At 41.8% G+C, this 22,460-nt stretch overlaps 1 protein-coding gene across 1 annotated transcript in view; it reads left to right on the top strand.

The window, feature by feature from the left end:
• The window catches only part of LOC123867060 (nephrin-like), a 370,840-nt gene that overhangs the window by 283,810 nt on the left and 64,570 nt on the right, over positions 1-22,460 (top strand). Inside the window, exons 9-10 of the mRNA XM_045908906.1 lie at positions 7,856-8,000; positions 8,193-8,323. Coding sequence (XP_045764862.1) covers positions 7,856-8,000; positions 8,193-8,323 — 276 coding nt within the window. The remainder of the gene's footprint in view (positions 1-7,855; positions 8,001-8,192; positions 8,324-22,460) is intronic.

Genomic DNA, 22,460 nt, shown 5'->3' with positions numbered 1-22,460 from the left:
AATCCGGTCAAAACACTTGTACCCAGCGATATAAACTTCTCCGCTAGATGCGGCACTTCATAGCAACAACATGTTCCAACGAACATCCGTGTCCGCGCTCCTGTCAATCGTAATCCAATTTAGATGTAGTCTGTTTCTACATCAAACAAACAGGGTGTAACCAGGACGCTAGCAAAAACGAAGACAGGTGATAGTACTGATGATTACTGATAAGATACTTTAAAAAACTACGAAAAAAAATGACATACATTGCAAATAAAACATCTGACTGATGCTTAGGTCAATGAATGCTCCGTAAATAAGTCACTGGAAGACAATGTTGGTCGTAGATGGGACATTGACCCGAGTTTTGCACGCTATACAATGCTGGTTTAAAAAATACTAAATCATTAAAACTACGAGATAATTATAATGGTTATTGGCATTGGATAGTGTTAAGGTAGAATGATAACAAGTTTTTGCTAGCGTTCTGGTGACACCGTGTATAGATAAGTTAGAACAGACTACAGGCACTAAGGTGCTAAAGCTATCTATGTGAATAATAACAATTTGGAATTATCGCGCAAGTTTAACACTACAGGATTGACAGGAATGCGGAGATCGACGTCCCTTGGAACATGTTGTAACTATATATAAAGCGCCGCTTCTAGTTAGCTACCACTCGTGAACTTGCGACTCTCAGCAATGCTTCGCATTGAGCGCGCGCGCCGGCCGCTGGGTCGGAGCTACAAAGTTGGGTAAAGTCGGCAAAGTGGAGCAAAGTTGGCAAAGTTGAGTGACCCCGATGACCGCGGCCGCTGCCAGCGTTAGATTACGTTCTACAGCTGCAACTCTGCGCCGCATTCAGAACTAATTAAAGTTTATGCGCCTTTACTGTCGCTGTCTAGCGTGGGCACAGTTTCTACTGTTATTAAAATATTATAGTACCACTAGTTTGTGCCTGCGACTTTGACTACACAAACAAAGCCCTAGTTTTACCCTCCTAGAGGTTGAAGTTTCAAAAATCATTTCTTAGTGGACGTCTTCGTCATGACAGGATATCTGCATACCAAACAGCCCAATCCGTCCAGTAGATTGAGCTGTGCGTTGATAGGTCAGTCAGTCAGTCACTTTTCCTTTTTATATAATATGTATTTATGTATTTAAATACAGTTTACTAGCTGATGCCCGCGACTTCGTCCGCGTGGATTTAGGTTTTTCGAAATCCCGTGGGAACTCTTTGGTTTTCCAGGATAAAAAGTAGCCTATGTGCTAATCCAGGATATTACCTATCTCCATTCTGAATTTCAGCCAAATCCGTCCAGTAGTTTTTGCGTGAAGGAGTAACAAACATACACACACACACACACACACACACACACACACACCACACATACAAACTTTCGCCTTTATAATATTAAAGTGTGATGTATTTAAATACAGTTTGTTTATCTCGAAGGACGTGAAGTTTCTAAAGATGAACTATGTAGTAGCTTCATCATCATCATTTTCAATCGATAGACGTCAACATGTGGATGTGTCTTGTAGGGACTTCCACACGCAACGGTCTTGCGCCGCCTAAACCCAGCGGCTCCCTGCGCCTTGTGTGATGCCATTTGTCCACCTAGTGGGCCACTAGTGGGTGGAAGAACAATAGAAAAATTCTTTTTTTTTTTCTGAATTGTCACTAACCACTTTTTCTTTACAAAAATATTCTTTTCCATGAGGTGTGATTGTGGTCAAGCGCTCGCCCATAATTAATAAAATAAAATATTACATGTCCCAAGTATGAAGGGGATAAAATTGCAAATATCTCATTAAAAGCGAAAATAGAAAGCAGCTGGGCAGCGCTAATAAAATACAGTAAATAAGTAGCGCTGGCTGAAACGGAACGGAATGCAAATTTTAATAAGGGAAAGTTATTCCCGGAGTGGCAGGTATTTTAATTAAGTCCCTATTTATTTATTTAGAGGTCTTACAGCGCGGTCGCCGCGGACGGGGTGACTGATTTGTTTTTGAACAGTGTTGTAGGTATATCACACCGCTATGTTAAAACTGTTTCAACTCAAAATCAAACATTTTTTTATATATTTTTTTTATTTTTTTTATTTATAAACACAAAAATAAAAACCGGATCTTACTTAAAATTAAGTATAAAATGTACGTTTGGGTGTTTGTTACCTACTCTTTGATGTTACATTCCTCCGACATCAATGGGCTGCACCTATTTCGTTGGGAGTAGAGACAGCTTAGCTTAGTTTATAGCATTAGCATTTACTACAGGTACTACTACTGCCGAGAATCAAATCTGAGACCTCCCGCTTAAACTGTAATGTGATCACCACTGTGCCAGGAGAGTCGTAGAATAATAATTAAATATTTCAATTGCTTGTGCAGAACTACAAGACCGTGAATAGAAGTTAGAAATATAGCTTTATGCCATTCAAGTGAACCGACGTCTTAGTGCAGATGAGCGCAAAGCTATTAGCCTCATTACGGCTCCGTTCATTGGTTCGGCAAGTTGCCACTAGTTGAGTCTTTGTTGCCGCCAGTTGCAACTATGTTGCCGCCAGTTGCAACTATGTTGCCGCAAGTTGCCGCCAAGTTGCCGACACTCGGAAGTGCTCAGCGCGCCGGAATTCCCCTCAATGCGTCCTGATTGCCGCGGGGGTGTTTCGGAACTCGATTATGTGAAGTTATTTTATTTGTAGGTCATTGAAGTGCACTAACAAGTGTACTAGGGCATTAGGATTGCAGTCTCGTCTGTGGCTTGAAGTTCAATTTTAGTTTAATTGATAAAATGCATTCCTCCTAAGGATTGACGCTTATCTACGGAGTGATCTATTTTAACAAATTACTTAATCGTATCTTTTTAATCATCGCTCATTACCAACCTATTGCCAGCCTACTACAGAGCACGGGTTTGTCTGAGAATAAGAAACGCTTAGGCCACTGTCCACTACGCCTGCCTGCGAATTGGCAGACTATAGACCGTACCTACATACTTTGACAACATTATGGAGAACTCTCATTCGCGTAGGTTTATTTCAACGTTAAATTAAGTGTTATTATTTGTTTTGATTTGAAATATGACTACGGAACGAGCTCACAGTTATTCCGCAGCACATCGGCTACGCCATACAAAACAAACCGTATTTGAAGTTCTTCGGTTCTATTCAACTTTGCACGTGTGCGTTACGCAGAATATACATAATATATTTTTGCTCAAGCCCCTGGGCGACTAACATTTCAAATTCACTCCATTTCTTATAAATGTTCAGGTACCTATAACGTAGGTCTATCTATTCCTTAATTACAATAAATCTTCGCAGTGATAATATTATGATGTCTAATTAACAGTATCTCATAACGATTCACAAGGTTTTTCATTATTCACGACAGTAGGTAATTAGTAATTACTAATTAATATATCAGGGCCGAAGTGAGGTCCTTTTCATTTTGGCAGATTCGCAATGAATATAATTAAATTAGGGTCCGTGGAAGGATCTGGGAGCCCACCGCAATTATCGTACCAAAAATATTTCAGCCAATGTGACTAATGGAAACGGGTAATGACCCTCAGCAATGAGTAATTGTACAATGCATAGAGATGCAAGTAATAATCAATAATGAACAGCCAATAAAACACTATCGATCGCGACGCCAGCAATAACGCGACATATAAACATGTCACAAAGCTGCGAGGTGTATGGCCCGCCCCAAGCACAACCAGCGCGACACATCTCTCCTCGTTACGTCAGATTCTCAGGTAACTAACTACTCCTACGGTTGGATCTTCTCATTTCGGATTTGATCACGTAGAGAAACTCCAAGCACAGTTCTCTCAATCGCCTGAGTTACTCTGAAATTTCTTATAGCCCATCATAGTTAGCGACCATGTCATAGATTCATAGTATTAACTGACATAGTCCCAGAGCTCTGTAAAAAACTCTTTAGATGTCGGGGTCCCAAAGTGCTACAATAGCGACCTCGCACCGTAGAGCGCCATTGGAAGATCCCCTACTTGGGGAACAGGCGACATCATGTAGGAAGCCGCTGGATTCAGGCAGCGCAGAACCGTGGCAGTGGAAGTCTCCACAAGAGAGCTAAGTACAGTAGTGGACGTCTATCGGTTGATAATGATGATTCCATGGATTTTGCGTGGACGAAGCGTTGTAAAGTTCTCGAGAAAGCTTTGTCGCACTGATTGTGCTTGGCCATGGTAGTATGACGGCGGCGGTTCCGAATGGCTCAATCATAAAACATCATCGCGCCGAGTGGCACGCGATAAATCCCGCGCGTTGTGTATCGCGGCGCCTGCTCGTGATTCATGCGATATTAAATCACTGGCCATTGAACGATGTCCAATGACTTTTCGCTTTGACGCCGATTGCCGCTTCGTTAGTTCGCCCGATTATGAATAACAGACAGGACAAATAAAACGTCGATTCGATGATATATCAAAAATAAAGTGCCTTACGTTAGGAAATATTGCGGCAATTTTAATAAAAGAAGCCTAGAAGTTGATCTATTCATATTTTTTCATGAAATCGGTAACAAAAAATGTAATAAATCAACTAGACGCATGATTATTGTACCTTGAGAATGTCTTTAATTTTATTTATAAAACATTCGTAAAGAAAATTTTTATGCAGCATACGACCATACCTAACATTATAACTAAGCTGAGATATAATTAAGCTGTGGTAGCCTAGTGGTTAGAACGTCCGCCTCCTAATCGGAGGTCGGAGGTTCAATCCCGGGCACGCACCACTAACTTTTCAGTTATGTGCGTTTTAAGCAATTAAATATCACTTGCTTTAACGGTGAAGGAAAACATCGTGAGGAAACCTGCATGCCTGAGAGTTCTCCGTGTTCTCAAAGGTGTGTGAAGTCTGCCAATCCGCATTGGGCCAGCGTGGCAGACTATGGCCTAAACCCTTCTCATTCTGAGAGGAGACCCGTACTCAGTAGTGGGGCGGAAATGGGTTGATCAGGTAACATTATAACAGACAAATACCCATGACTAGACTAGATATTAAATAACTTACCATTATTTACAGGGTATAAGGTACCACTGAAAAAAGGCAAAAAAAAAAATTAAAAATCTGTATTTACAAAAGTTCGAAATGTGTTCAAAGAAAACATCGTTGCGTAGATACATGCCACGGGGTCAATGCTGTGTCGTAGGCAGGGCATTGTTCCCGAGTATTACATGCTATATATTGCGGGTTGGCATTGGATTGCGCTTAGCTAGTATAATAATAGCGCTAAGTTTTTGCTAGCGTTCTAATTACAGCCTGTATATTTCGATGTCCAAACCACTTTGTCTGAGATGAGACCTTTACCCAACTTTAGGAGTTCACACCCTGTTTACAAGCATGAAGTTGGTAGCGACGATAACCACAGATTGGCCGAACAATACCATGTTATAATATTAACGTTAATGCCATTGAATCCGACCCCATATCCGCAAGTCCCGAACTATTAACAAAGATTACGTTACTCCAAGTTTCCGTGCGATGGAATTAGTTAACAGTTACAGTTGGCGAGGTATCGAATACAAGTGTTTATTCAACGCTAATACAATTCCCAGATGCAATTTGCTGAGTACGTACGAGCTTAACAATTTGGAGTTAGGTACATTTCAATATTATTGCGAAATCTATTAGCTTCGGCTTAGTTATATAGATTCTAACCGAGCGACCTAACATACCCATATGCTGACGTCTCATTATACAACTGAATTAGTTCTTGCCGAATATCACTTTCCATATCATAAATTATGCAAAAGTGTGTTTGTTTATTTGGTTTTTCTTTCAATCACACCGCAATAGAGAGACAAAACTTTTTAAAGACCTGAAGAGTGACATACAAACTTACAAATTTCACGATGTTATTAACTTTGTATGCCACGCGAACTGATTGCATTTTAATTACCAAATATTAATCATATTAATATAATAATTATAATTAATAATCATAGCATAATTGGATATTGATCTGTTAATTTGAATTTGAGGAATAGGTTAATAGTTATTTTGTACAATGTGATATTCATTTGCAGGTTCATTTATCAACGGATCTATTTTGGCCATTGTCATTTTATATCCCTCAAAACTTTGGTCCTACCTAGTATAAAAATGCCGCAGCGCTGAGTTCGTGTTTGTTCGGATTAATCTCAGAAACTATTGTACAGATTTTCAAACGTTTTCACCAATAGAAAGAGGGATTATCTAAGGAAGATATAGGCTATATTTAAAAACATTTTGTGAAAATTAGCATTCGGTATGATGATAATAATGATTGTGAATTAACTCGGTCTACGGAAAATTGGCAAACTACACATATGGATATTAGTTTTTAGAAAATGTCTACAAAATTGCATCGAGTTTGATTGGTTAGCATTCTATAATGAGAACCAAACTACGTTTGTATGTAGGGAGTGACGGAGAGCCCCCTGTTAATGTCATTATTCTTAGCTTCATATTGCCGTACTTCCGGGTACGTAAAGCGAGACGTAGTGGAGTGGAATGGAGGGGTGGAGAGGGAGGGGCATGAAGTGCTTGGTCAACACTATCGGAGGCTTGCGGTGGATTGCGCTCTTAACGGCTCATCTCATCTGCCCGATATCTACAAAAGCCAATTTCTTTTCTTTAAATTTAATTCCCTTCAAGCGATCTCACCTGATGGTAAGAGATGATGCTGTCCTAAGTAAAAGCAACCTATTCTGGAAGAAGTGAAAATAGCATGGGATAGAAAGAAGTCCTTGTTAATCGTCAAAAACCTCTACAATTGTGGTTTATAGTATAGAAAACTACTTCTGTATTTACTGATACGCAAATGCATTTTTTGATTACTTTTTACTACTTCTTTTAATAAAATGCTCTCTGAAGTATGGGGAGAAAGGCAAGGACATAATATTCAGACCTCCAAAAAGGATTATCCAATCAATTACCGACTTGGGTTAACGTTATTTAACCGCAACAACCGACTGAAAAACTTGTAACAGTCTATTTGTTAATAGTACAATATCACGGGTTCAAATATTGGTAAAGCGTTGGTTTTGAGCTTTTAATGAAAATGAAATGGTTGGGACTAGGTAACAATTGCACCAGAAATTGTAGAATCTGCTTTGACATAACATTTTTTGTTTTACATCGAGAGTAGCTCATATGGTGATAGTTCTTCACTGAATACCCGTCTAATTTTATCTAATAAGAAGCGAGATAAGAAGCTAAAAAATAAATTTATAGCCAAGTTGAACTTTTTCGCAAACAGACTAAAATATCGTCTCCGTAGAACCATAACCAATCTCATTTTATTGGACCAACCTTAAAAATAAGTAAATCTAATTTCAATTTTACTCTCTCTAATATAATAAAGAGGGGTTATTTTAAATTTTAACTTATAACTTATAACCACAATTTACTTGTCGCGACTCGTTTCAAATGTTCACAGAGTTTTGTTTCTCGCTGGAGTGAAATAAAGGGCTTGTGCTGAATTTTTAAATAAGCACCGCTTTGAAGTTCTGCAAATAATTTTTTCGTGCGTCGAGAGCTTTTCCACGAATTTTTCTCTTATCCATTTTTCTCAACTCATATAAATTTCACGAGTAACTTGGCTTTAAAGGGTCGATAAAAATTCATAAACTAAACGCATGATATATAATAATATATTTAATAACTACTTACAACTCAATATTCTCTATTATACACTTTTAAGTGTATTTCGTCAGAGCCTAGATTTACTGCTATAATGTCAATGCCAAAGCCAAAAATAGTTGTTAACTTAAAAATTACATTGTTGCAATGCATACTCGATGCAGCGCCATCTAGCGTCCAATACGCAAACTTAATCGAAACCTTTGCTTCAGGAGGAACTTCGTGACAACTTAACTGTCAGCGTGATGAGCTTCGTGCCAACGCTGGATGACGACGGCAAGCCCATCACTTGCCGAGCCGAGAACCCCAACGTCACCTCGCTGTTCCTCGAGACCTCGTGGACCATCAGCGTAGTGTGTAAGTGTTCATGTTAATACTTTTTAATCGCGAAATAGGCTTGAGATTGACGACAATCATGGTTAATTAAAAGCGATGGTGTGGCGGCGTTCACTCTTGCGATGTGACCGAGGGAGCACGAGGCTAATCAGCAAATAGATGTTAGGATAGCACTCAGAGAATAGCATTGTATTTAATGCCTTTCATCCTCAGATCCCCCAGTAGTGAAGCTGCGGCTGGGCAGCTCGCTGGCGGCGGGCGACATCAAAGAAGGCGATGACGTGTACTTCGAGTGCCACGTGCGCGCCAACCCGCCGGCCAGGAAGCTATCCTGGTTACATGACGTAAGTCAAAAGTATTTTACCAGTATTTCTATATATCTGCGCGCTCTTTATTTCATTAGCAATGGATGTTTAGCTATCCATACGGAAATACTTGAGAATTTCCTCGCTACCACAGACAAACCAGATTTTTTTCTTACAGACAGCATGAATTTCAAGAAATACTAGCCCAGCCTAAGAACTGGATTGTTTTATGAAAATAGTAAATACAGACATCCCCCAAATTACAGGTCATTCTCATAGTAGTACCACAGAATAGATAATAATGCTAAAGTGTAACAAGAAGAATCTTAAAGGCTCCTTATAGATCGTATTTTCAAGATGTTTAGTTGTCTCGTAGTTAGCTTTAACAACCAATTTGCCGAACCATTCAAAGCACTAGTATACTGAAGCTAAGTAATTACAGCCACAAAGCGTTGTATCTTTGCAAAGTTTGTGATTTGCCACAACCCGAGCTTGCCTCTCTCAGTTGCGGGGACGTTGGCGAAATGTCTTGTAGCTTTCACTTAGGATTGCCGGATTGCAGCGTCGACAAAAGATTTACAATATCAAAGCGGGTAATCCGACATCGATGCGAACAATGAAGTACCCGAGCACAACCAGTATGACAACGCTTTCTCACGGGTTTCTCTTTACCGGTTTACCCGGCCCGGCTGTTTGTATGAAATTGCTGTAAATATCGACGAACAGTGCGTGTTGCCAGTGATAACATATGGATCCGAGACATTGTCGCTGACTATGGGCTTCGTGAAAAAGCTCACAGTCACTCAGCAGGCGATGGAGAGAGCTATTCATGGATTGTCTGTATGGGATCAAATCAGAAATGAGGAGATCTGTAAGAAAACCGACAAGCTTAGCGGATGGTGAAGTTGAAGTGGCAATGGGTAGGGTACATAGATTGGAAGACCCCTCATTAGGTCGCCAGACGAAAGACCATGGCGTGTGGAAAACCCTACAAGAGATCAATGTCCAGCAGTGGACGTCTATATGACGATGATGATGATGACGAGAGAGAGTCTCCTTGCAAAATCTCAAATTACAAGACTCATCAGAATAAGCTGTTCGTTGATATAATGACAGTCAGTTTCTCCCTGACCAAATCCGCGGGAGAGATATGTCGCACTGGTTGTTCTCAGGCTGCTGGAGATACGGACGAGGGGAGTGGAGGGGAGGGGAGGGGAATAAAGTAATAGGAGGCAGTACACGGTCCGATAATCGCTTTGTGCGGAGAGCTGGAGGTAGGTAGTAGGTACTGAGTTTTAATCAGCAATGTAGAAGCGTTGTTTATTTTCGTGCAGCTCACCCTTTCAGGGGCAATCAGTCGCCGGTTGTTACACGGATCGTGCCACGCATCGCCGCTCCTCCGCTCCGCTTTTATATTTTTTCGCAGTATTGTTTTCATGTTTTGTCGTCCTTCTTTGATAGCGCAGATCTATCAGCTAGTTCACCGATGGTGGCTGAGATATTTTACTTTTTTTAAAAAAAAAACCATCAGATTGCATCGAAATAGCACAAGATAGTAAACTTTGACTTGTTGAAATGTATCTGTTTTTTTGGAGCAAAAGATTATGCACCAAATGATACTGTATATTGTTTTTTGTAGTGGATCAGCAGGCATCATGATCATTTTCAGCTGACAGACGTCCACGGCTGGACATAGGTATCTCGTAAGGTCTTTCGTACGCAACAGTCTCACGCCGCCTGAATCCCACAGCTCCCTACGGCTTATTTGATATCGTCTGTCCACCTAGTGGGGTGTCTTCCAATAATGCGCCTTCCAGAGCAAGGTCACCATTTGAGCTCCTTGAGGCACCAAGGTCTATCGGTTTTGCAAACTATGTGCCCTGCCCATTGCCAGACCAGCTTCGTAAACAGATAGCTCAGTCACATATGGTTTTCCTACAGATCTGCTGAAATCTGATTTGATTACTTAGAGATATTCAAAGCATAGTTCTCTCCATCGCTCGCTGAGTGACTCTAAGCTTTCTTATGAGGCCCATAAATAATATGATGATAAAAATTTGATATCGCCCACAAATAACTCAGTGGTTATACCGTGTCATTCTACTTACTCTGTGTATCAGCCAGTAAGCAACAATGCTCAGTCGTCAGCACTCAGCACGACTCGCAGCGATTCGAGCGGTAATTAAGGACGCCTCGATGGTTTCGCGTTAGACGCAAGCCACTGGCTGTCTATGCATCCACGACAGCTTCACTGCTGGCTACGTCTCTATAAGATACCGTAACAAATAGCCAATTATAACTAACTAGGAGTCGCGATTACACTCCTGAACACGATGTCGTAACAAAACATGAGCAACTCGATGACGTCCGCAACTTCGTCCGCTTTCCACTTTTACTGCTTTATCTAGTGAATATTGAAGGCTGTCAAAGCAAACCCAGTCTGCACTTACAGCTGGCGGGTCCCACGGAGCCCGCGTGGTTTTATTTCCCCGCTCGGGCGTGCTCGCACGCGCCCGCCCCGGCTTTGACTCGCCAACACTTTCAACACGTTTTTTGCTCCCTCACAGTCCGATTGTTGCTTACATGATACACGGGTAGTAAAGCAACGCATAAAATGTTGATCCCTGATCTCGAAATAGGTATGCTTTATTTTTACGACTGGGATTGAGTTTGGAATCACTCAAATTCCTTTCTTATGTAGGTTCTGTCTATAGCGACCCCCGCGTGTGCATGTCGACCTGTCGCGAACTTTAGGTAGGTACCTACTTATTGTTACTTATTTCTTCAAATCATTTTCGATAAAGTTTCTTGTCATTTCTTCTTTGAAAGTAGTTTGGAAAGTTTTTGATTAACAATTTACGTAGTTCTCAGAACTTGTACAATAAAGTTGTCTAACTACATTTATGTATATTATCATGAAACATTGAAATTGAATGAAAATTATTATGTTTCTGTGTCAAAATATCTTAACTGTTTCTTTTTACTTATTCGCTAAACATACTATTATGGCTTCAACGCGTTATTATTACCACCCACCCTGCAAGTGGGTGGTAACCAGCCATGGCCGGATCCCCAAGACCATACAAGACCATACCAAACCCAATTATAAAGGTCTTTCTACTGTGAATCGGGCCCAGGACTCCATGCCCGTATTATTATAAGACTACAGCGCTCTACTACTACGCCAGACTCCAGAGCGATGATCGAAGTCGGTCGTCACGGTTGAGTCGATGGATATTTGCGGAAGCATCAATTACAATTACCATTATCAAAACGACGCATTAGGGGATGGGCGACGTGGCGGCGGCGTCGCAATCGCACCGCAATCGTTTTTGCGCTTTTTGGCGACGCGAATGGGCCCATTTGTCCGGCTCGCGCCGACATGCCTCATTGTTTTATATGTGATTGTTTTTGAAAAACGGCCCCGGCTCAGCGCTACGCGTGAATTAAATCGCCAAATTTACTGCGCTCGTTACGGAGCGACACCGCCGGCGGATTTTTGCGTATTATACAATACATCGCTCACGGCTTTGTCCGGATCAAACCGTTTGATCGTTAGCTAATGCTCGCTTATGCCCACTGAATGAATTGTGCGAGTCTTTTACAGTCTGCTCTTTTCAGGATTCCGTACCTCAAAAGGAAACAGGAACTCTCTTAGGATCACTTCGTTGTCTGTCTGTCGTGTATATTAAGAAACCTATAAGGTACTTCCCGTTGACTAGAACCATCAAATTTGGCAGATAGGTAGATTTTATAACACAAGTAAAGGGGAAAATCCGAAAGTCGTGAATTTGTGCTTACATACATTACAAAGTTAAAAATTGATATTTTTTGTACGATGATACGGAATTCTTCGTGTGCGAGTCGGACTCGCACTTGCCCGCTTTTTTCTTTATTTCTTCTTAAATCGTGACTAAGCGTGAAAATTAGCTGTTATGTTTACAACCTTACACTTTTCAACTGAGTTATGAATTGTGTGAGCTGAAAGCTCATTTCCCTCACGTAAACATGAGCTATCACACTTAATGTATTTTTACGTCGCGAACAATTTGGGTGTATCATAACAAGGTAATTGCCGGCCGGTAATGGCGCCGGTCATCTCACAAGAGGGTCACGTAAAAGCCCTCTCAGTTCCCTCCCGGCTCCCTCTCGGACCCGAATGTTTTATTATTAATGCCAACATTATCTAACGTGTTAAAATTTCCAACCTGCTGCGAATTTATGGGTCTGAATTTTGTCAAGCAGATATTTTGAATGGCGAATAATAATAATTATATATTACGTAGGTTTGTGTGTGATTATAATGTTTTCTCAAGGTCCTTGGAAACCTCTGATAGCTACTTAGTATTTTTCATTTCTATTAAATCTATTAAAAGTATTTTCGTGAAAAAAGGATATTACTTAAACATGTTATAATATTGTACCCCCTAAATTGAATATTTCAAAACTAACAGGTTCTGATGGTTAGGAATGGCATTCTAAACCAATGGTAAATTCTTTTTGCGATACAAAAGTACCTTGTAAAAGTTTATTTGAAATAAAATCTTTCTATTTTGTTCTACTCTATGTAAACATTATTTAATACGGTAAGTGGATTTTCGATAGGGAAGCATTCATTGTGACTTGACAATACAGCATTGTAAAGTCAATATCTCCTGAGGATGCTCCGGTGTCGGGGCGAAACGTACGTCGAGAGTAGTGGAAAAGTCTTGTGTGGTGGTGCATGTGACTGGTGGTGGCAGTGCTTGCTTGGGAACTTGGCTTTATTGCTTGGTTGGGGAGGTAAGCGGTGCTTAGCTTGTAACTGCATGTTTGACCATACAGATTTTTTCTGTTGGCGGATTATAGCAAAATAATTTTAACTGTTTCTTGCTAAGCATTCATTGTGTTAGTCTTGCTGGGTTTTGCGCCTTTTTGTTTGTGCGATGAGCTTACTTTAAGGTTCTTATTCTAAGGCTCCGCTAGTACAACTCGTGTGCACTAACTGCATCCGATGGCACGTTGAGCAGTCATTAGCGGCAGTCGAGTGCAGTTACCAGTTGACATTAAAGCTCTCTCCACTGCTCGCAACGCGCCGCTAAACATTCAGCTCACTGGACATACAGCATACTGCAGCATACGATCATTGCCTCTTCATTATCTAGAGACATTAATGACTCTACTTTTACGTGGTAACAGTTATACCAGACCCATGGAAATGAAACGCGAGGTTCCTTTGTGAACGCATTATGAAACGCAGAGCAATACTTACACGTAACGTACCTACCTATTGGACCTAATGTTATGGTGTCCCAGGTTGTTTGAATTACTTTTATTTGAAAAAAGATCAGAGTTACTCTCAAGTCACATATAAAGAAGATTCACTTCAACAAGTTGTACCTACCTAATTAGAAAAATTAAAAGAGACTGCACTGCCAAAAAAACTAACTGAAAAAGTAAAAGCTTTAACATTTGAAAATGGCGCCATACAGCCACCATCTTAGTTTTTTTTCTAATTTATAGCCACTGTCACTCGGGATGATGTAAGGATTTTAACGATAGGTATACTTATCTGCCAATGACCCAAATCTATCAGGCATTTAGAAGTTATAGTGCAATAAAAAAATTCTCAAACATAATACATACATTAACCGTGAAAACATTACACTCCTTTTTTTAGCAGTCAGGTAAAAATACTTAACAGTTGTTTCGTATTCAATTGTACTTGCACTTCACGCACCTTCCAAAGGAGCTAAATAGTAATAAAGCCAAAAAAAACTAGGCATTCTTAACAAGGTCAAGCAGTACTTTACGCCGCGCCAACTGATTACTTTGTATCAAGCACAAGTCAGGTCGTGCATGGAGTACTGCAGTCACCTCTATGATGGCTCCGCAAAGTACCAACTAGCGGCTCTGGATGCCGTTGACCGTCGAGCTAGGAGACTTATAGGCGAAGACTCTCCTTTGTTGGCGAAACTTCAAAGTCTCGATCACCGCCGTAAGGTCGCCGGCTTATCGGTATTTTATAGGATATATTTCGGAGAGTGTGCACAGGAACTTTTCGATCTTGTCCCCCCTTCACCATTTTACCACCGAACCGCAAGACGTCGGGCGAGTTTCCATCCTTATGTCGTCGACATTCCATCTACACGCACAAAACGTTTTGCGTCTTCATTCCTCATACGCATGGCTAAGGTTTGGAATACTCTTCCGCGATCTGTGTTTCCTACCAATTACAATCCGGGTATCTTTAAAACAAGAGTGAATAGGCACCTTCTAGGTAAACGCGTCCCATCTTAGATCACATCATCACTTTCCATCAGGTGTGATTGTGGTCAAGCGCTTACCTATAGTGAATAAAAAAAAAAAAAAAAAAAAAAAAAAAAAAAAAAAAAAAAAAAAAAAAGCCAGCCACACACGGACCACTCGCGGTCGCCATATAATTCGTTACAATGTAATATCCTCCTGAGCAGGTCCCCGGAGCCGCGGCACAAAAAGGCTAATAAGGCGCATTACTGAGTAACGACGCTGTTGTTCACGTGGAGATTGCACTGTGCGGGACAAAGAGAGCCCACCGCTAATGGCACTTATTTGATGACTAGCTTATGCCGCGACTTCGTCCGCGTGGACCTTAGCGGATGTCTACATCATAAAAGCTATCAAACAGCCCGATCCGTCCAATAGTTTGAGCTGTGCGTTGATAGATCAGTCAGTCAGTCGGATATAAGAAACCTACTTCGGTTCAGTACTGAGTGAACTATATCACTTCATGTTTTACATTTACCTCACTGGCAGTTGGCACTAAGGGAAACCGTGGCTTAGCAGTCAGAACGTCAAAGACGCAGCTTCGAATTCTGTCGATTCCGCAATTTTTGATATGTATTTAAACATTATTTAGAAACCTACGTCAAGTAACAGACATTGAGATGATAACGACGGCAGGAAATGCTAACTTTGGAGACGCTAAATTGATTTGAAACTCAAGATCATTACTGTTTATGTAACCTAGGGAACGATCTCTACTAGACCGCGCCGCACTCAAGGCTTCATCAAACAAGTTCCAGTTTAGCATGAGTAAATTAATGTATACGTTTGCTGGACCGACGAAACAACCCGAAACACTAGCGCGGCGCGGCTGGCATTGACCTAGAGAGAGCATGAATATTAATATTTAACTTCATTTACATCCAACCGTATTAGTTCATCCCCCCCCCCCCCCCCCCCCCCCCACTCCTTTGATCAAACCCAGTGCGTAAGCTTGGGAAGTGATTTACGTAATTTATGTAAACACAAGGCGATGCCCGCGACTTTGCGCATGTACAAGCTAATTTGAATCGCATCAATAGTTTTTTCTGATATTCAAATTTAATAGGTAAGTTTACCTAAATACAAAAAAAAAATCTGACTCCATTCACTCACTGAATGACCAACACCCAGCCTAAGCCCTTGGACTTATAGTTTGATTTTAGTAGTTTGTAACCGCGATGGGCTGTCTCATAGGTCACCTATAAAAGTCCCCTAACAAGTGTAAATTAAAAATTTATAACACCCCCGACAAGTGAAGGTTACATTAACTAGAAAAGAGCTGATAACTTTCAAACGGCTGAACCGATTTTCTTGGATAATAGCTAAGAACACTCCTCTCGATAAAGCCACCTTTCAAACAAAAAAAACTAAATTAAAATCGGTTCATTACTTTAGGAGCTACGATGCCACAGACAGATACACAGATACACACGTCAAACTTATAACACCCCTCTTTTTGGGTCGGGGGTTAAAAACCCGATTAAAAACCCTTCTATCTAATGAATAACTAAACAATGTCTTGTCAGTGTATAAAACAAGAGTTTGACATAATTTTGATTCATTGATTGGATATTGGGAGCGGCACTATCGCCTCCTGAAGATTCGACTTGAGAGCAATATTCTCCGTGTTTCCTTTACAACTTAGTTTCAACTTAGAGCTTGTGAAGTACGTAATATGTTACCTCTTTGAGCCTTCAAGCAACATAACACCCAAGCTAGAAGTTTGAGCTTAAAACTGCACTGCTTTGACGACTTCCGTAGCAACCTTCTCATCAACTCCTGGTAGGTTAATAATGAAATAGAAATATTTTACACTCAATTAAACTTTGACAATTTATTTTCAATTATCAATTAATGCATGATATCCACATTGTTATTATCCCTTTATTATCCTCTTGCCTAACACCGATATACCAATAGCAAAGGACCGATCTGACCAAAATATTACCACAAGTGCCTTTAACTCCTACTATATAAACAGTTTGTTCCAATTACATAATATGGAACCAACTTTAATTACTTATGTGCTCTAGAATTTTTGACTTTTTTAAATAAAAGTACCGAGCAAACGAGCTGACGGGGCACCTAATGTTAAGTGATTACCGCCGCCTATGAACATTTGCAGCAACAGAGGAATCGTCTTGTGGAATCACCGCCGAAGGGAGTTACTTGATTCCAGTTACACATTGTGTGGATCCAAGGCTTATAGTTCGGTGCACAATGAAGTCAACAAAAGCGCAAGTTTAGGCATTTGCCTATAATATTATTATTTATCAGAATATTCATGATTCCCATTATTCCCGGATCAAAGGGCCCCACCGCCCGCGGGCGCGCGTGCCGGGGACGTTTGATTCTACATAAATGTGTCGGCGCGTTTTTGATGTCATTTTCCCATAAGAATAAAATGAGCTTTTGAAGCTCAGCGGTTCTTTGACCTATTTTTCCCCCATTCATACTATTTTATTTTATTTATTGGCCTCAACAAACTAGCACGCAGTTTTTCTCAAAAAACCGGTTGCTCCAATAACTGTACACACTGCAAGTTAATGACGGACTGCGCCATCTATGATTCGATTTATTAAACATTTTAGTATTTGATCGGGAACACTAATTTGCCGCAGCTTACAAACTGCAGACATAGATCTCTCTCGTAGGGGCACCATTATCCTGCGGTGCCTGAATCTAGCGGCTCTCTGCGACTCCTTCTACCGCAACCACCCAGGTTCCTCCACCTAGTGCAGGTCTTGTAATGCTGCGCTTCCTGATGCGAGGTCGCCATTCTAGCACTTTGGGACCCCGACATCTATCGGTTTTTGGAACTACTAGGTATATGCCTTGTCCATTACCACTTAAGCTTCGCAACACGTTTAGTTATGTTGGTTACTCTGGTTCTCCTACGCACATTTCTGATTTGTTTGACCTATTTATTATGTAAAGACATAATATTATGATTGCGTAGATAGCAGAGTCAAAGAGCCTTTATTGCGAAACGTTGGAACAATCGTCCCCCCATTACTGTGGACAGGATAATAATGTATAACAAGTGTATGACGAAGCACCGAGCTAAACGACTTCATGGCAAAATACACTGTATCACTATGGGGACAGAGATCATAATAGCTTAGTTAAACACACGTGGATGTGGTTTGAAATAGACTGAGAGAAGGTGAACAATTTTTCAGTGTCAGATAGTACGTGAAATATTATTAGATACATGAAACTTGGTCTACTCCGACACAATTCATATGGTGTCAATTCTGCTCTAAGTGTCAATTTAGTTTAGTGTTTTAGCCATCGAATTACCTAGCACCATTGATTCTTAAAAGGTTTCAGACAAAATTATTAGTCTATTAAAAAGTAAAGTAACTACATAGTAGAGTACTAACATTTTTCCTTATTATTTTTAGTAAGGAGCATTAGTATAGTATTAGCTAAGTTAGTAGTAGATTCATTGTAAATTGTAAATGTTTTAATAAGTTTATGGAACATAATACCTAAATCTCGCTACCCATATTATAAATTATGCAAAAGTGTGTTGTTTGTTGGTTTGACGTTCACGCCGCAACAGAGCTACGGAATGACGTGATTTTTTTGCTCGGATATTTAGTAACATATGCTACTTTTTAGTCCAGTAAATCCAGGAGTTCCCACGCAATTTTCAAAAATCTTAACGCACATGGACAAAGTCATGGATTTTAGCTAGTACTAATATAATATTTTTAGGAACCAGAAGCGGAAATTAATAAAAAAACAATTCAAAACAATCGAACCTTATTTTTATTCCACAAAGGAATTACCAAAAACAAAGAAAAAGGATCAGTCTAACCTCATTTTATAAAGCACACGAAATAATCACAATTCTACACAAAATTAATTACAAAAATAAACCAAAAACAGATAAATATAGCTCACGTGACCGATAAGCCCTAAAACACTGTCAGATTACACTTTTCACGTGTTGCACTGTCGAACGCCACGCCGTCAATGAGCGCGCGGCAGAAATCAACCGGCTTTTTATAGCCGACCTGATAAAAATGGTGGTCACACTCCAAGACGGCTTCTCCTGACCATGCGGCGTCCTCGCCCGCCGCCACAGCCAGAAGGGTCACGAGATCCCGTCTGTTAGGACTCTCAGCTGGCGCCACAACGCCGTCGGCGTGTGGTGCACGAGGGGAGACCGGCGAGGGGCGCACGGGAACGAGCAGCGCCCCTGCCCCCGCCTCCGGTGGTGTCGGAGTAGACTCAGGTGCGGAACAAAGACCAGCACCTGGGTCGTCTGCTGCATCGTCAACGCCTGAAACCAACTTTGGTATAACACAACCCCATAGCTATGATTGGCAATAACAAAACGAATAAGCAATTCGAAATTCGACTAGTATTGGCTAGGCATGTAGATAAACCATTTAGCCTTATGGGGTATCCCTGTCACCTAGAAGAGGTGATACCTAACAACCTATGAGACGTCTCAAACCTAGCGCGCGCACCCATGGACCGCCATACGGCCTTGCATCCATGTCAGTAGATGGACCGCCATACGGCCATGCGTCCATGTCAGTCAGATGGACCGCCATACGGCCAGCGTCCATGTCAGTCAGATGGACCGCCATACGGCCAGCGTCCATGTCAGTCAGATGGACCGCCATACGGCCAGCGTCCATGTCAGTCAGATGGACCGCCATACGGCCATGCGTCCATGAACCAAGAACTTGAGATGACCATCATCAGACCGCCAGACTCGGGCAACGGTCGATGAAAGTTTATCCCAACGAGCCACCGTTGAACTTTCCTTGAGGGGCAAAGCATTACCGTGATTGGTTAATCATAGCACTAAAATAGATGTCATGGGTCAGTCCATAAGTAGGTAGGTATCCAAGGGCAGGTGAGGCCTTTTTCATTAAAAGGGTGGGAGTTGCTGGGCACTATGGTTAACAAAATCACGACTTTAATCTTTACCACCACAAGGTAGCCAACAGGCTGGACTTTCGAAGAAAGCAGCACACGCATCCGGGCACCACTCTCCTCTCCTCGCCAAGGCACCATGTGCTCCGCCGCCGCCCGAGTGGTCTTGCCATATGACCCACTCAGCAGCCTTAACTCGTAGCGGCCACTTGGCAAGATATTCAGGACCTTGTATGACCCCCACATACCGGGATCAAGCTTCCCTGTACACAGAGAATTTCATTTCAAATACAAGGTCTTTAAATCCATTTGATAAACTCGTTGGACTCAAGCGTTCACCCTTTATCGCAGACCATTAAGATTGATACGCTTAATTCCCTGAGTTACTGCATGTTTTAACGCGATTTCATCTTTTGACGAGGTATTGGGCACAGTAGGCAATACTTGGTGAATGCGTCTATCATTAGCATGTTCCCAGGACGAAGACTGCCAGGATACAACCTGATACGCATCGAAAGGATGCAACTTCCGGAACCAGACACTAGGTCGCCAGACTTGGGAGCACGCTGCATCTGGGCCACACCAGCCACACGCTTCAACCAGCAAGACATCTCGCCTCACACCCACTCGTACGCGAACACATAGTACGTGCTACTGTAACAAAGGAAGCATTGAAATATTCGGTTGAATGCAGCGCAACACTCGAGATACCACTTTCTGGATCTTAGATTCTAATTTTCCCGCGGAATTGGAGTATTTGACAACAAACTCTGGTCGTTAATCTTAAAAACTTTGGGAGAGTGTCAACGACATTCACTGAGGAATCTTACTTAAAACCTTGCATGTGAAACCAAAGAGCAACAAGAACTACATCACTTTGGTACTGATGTACATTTCAGTAGATAACTTATGATGCAATTTAGCCATACAGGAACACCGGTCAAATAAAAACAAAGTTTTCTATCCATGACGGTAGAAGAACAATACCTTTCTGATTGAAACTGCAGGAGTGCTATCTAAATTATGTAATCAGGTGGCAAGTAGGTATTCACTAACAAAACTAATCTGCACAACTTAAGACAAGTTCAACGAAGTCAGTCTAATTCACTTGATCAACTCCTAAATAAGTGCTCGGTCTACCTGACCTTAACACATTCAAATCAACCTTTCACCTTAACACATTCAAACACACCAATCAAAATAGTACTTTCCAATAAAATCTGAAACTCAACGGTAAAATGAGATTGACTCGATTGAAAACTGGCAGAAACAGCACGTTACATGACGTGTAAACAAGTACTATTCTTTTGTAAAACAACAGAACATTATCAAAACCATACCTAAGCTTGTTGAACTGGTAAAGTTCGTTATAATGTTTTCCAAAAGTACTGAATCTCCATTTTCCACATCCACATTACACCATTTATGAACTTACTGCGTCATTGGATCCCAACAGACAACTTTTACCCATAGCGAGACAAGCAAAGCTAGAGCAAGGTATTTTCTTTCCATGATACCAATGATTCAAATAAAGTGCTTTACTACAACAGGTATCGACATTATAAATCCTCACTGGATAAAAACAAAGTAGGAAAGGTCTTACCAAATTGCAGCTGATACAAATACAAATGCTTATCACATCACCCCATGTGACAGAGGGTCTCACTGAGGCACCATAATGAGGCACCGCGTTTCATAGCAACGTGCACGGCTTGGCCACAGCACCAGGCGTTACGCTCGCGGAGAGCGCCGAAGCTCGAAGTAGCGTGCGCGGCGTGGCGCCGCAACACCAGCGAGCTGTCACGCCCGCGGAGAGCACAGGAGCTCGCAGCGCCGTGCGCGGCGAGAGCGTAGCGAAGCGCCATCGCACCAGTGAGCTGTCACGCCCGCGGAGAGCGCAGGAGCTCGCAGCAGCGTGCGCGGCGTAGCGCCGCAACACCAGCGAGCTGTCACGCTCGCGGAGAGCACAGGAGCTCGCAGCGCCGTGCGCGGCGAGAGCGCAGCGAAGCGCCACCGCACCAGTGAGCTGTCACGCCCGCGGAGAGCGCAGGAGCTCGCAGCACCGTGCGCGGCGAGAGCGCAGCGAAGCGCCACCGCACCAGCGAGCTGTCACGCCCGCGGAGAGCACAGGAGCTCGCAGCGCCGTGCGCGGCGAGAGCGTAGCGAAGCGCCACCGCACCAGTGAGCTGTCACGCCCGCGGAGAGCGCAGGAGCTCGCAGCACCGTGCGCGGCGAGAGCGCAGCGAAGCGCCACCGCACCAGCGAGCTGTCACGCCCGCGGAGAGCACAGGAGCTCGCAGCGGCGTGCGCAGCACAGTGCCACATCTCCAGCGAGCCTCACACGGCACACCCGTGTGAAACGCCAAAGCTCGCAGCCAGTATTGTTTCGAGAAAAGAAACATAAAATCAATGTGAGCACATTGTTCAAATGTAAGCAGCTCCTGGTTGGTTTGGTATGTCTGTTTTTAATACAACAGGTCTGAGCATTCATAAAAAATGATTTCTAATGTAATTTCGGGAAATTCAACGTCGTAAAATAATTTCATTCTACCTCTTGGCTGTCAATGGCACGTTATATGCAAAATGCGGTAGTTTGAGTACACTGAAAATGGTTATCAATCGATTCAGATAAATTACGTAAGTGATATCGTTGATTCACTGTCAAGCAAAATATCTACAGGTACCCTCGGTAAAACTACAGTGCAAATAACACCGACTTTCTTCTATCTTGCAGCAAAAATTGTTTAACAAAACAATCATCTACATTATGATTACTCTTTTTACAAATAAAATTTACAAATGAAAATTGACCATTCGATTTAACTTTTATGGTTACAATTTTGGCTCCTCGTACTGGAGGTATTTTGCTAATTATGTGAGCAACAAAGATGACGACTTGAAACATCGATCACAACTCGACCTACGGGAGCGTATATTACAAGAACGTAACCGATGGTAATGAGTCTTATGACAATGTCGATTGGGACCTAGT

Source organism: Maniola jurtina, chromosome 1 (genome assembly GCF_905333055.1).
Source record: "Maniola jurtina chromosome 1, ilManJurt1.1, whole genome shotgun sequence".
Lineage (NCBI taxonomy): Eukaryota > Metazoa > Arthropoda > Insecta > Lepidoptera > Nymphalidae > Maniola > Maniola jurtina.
The sequence above is the reverse complement of the archived record's forward strand: the minus strand, read 5'-3'. Positions and strand labels throughout refer to the sequence as shown.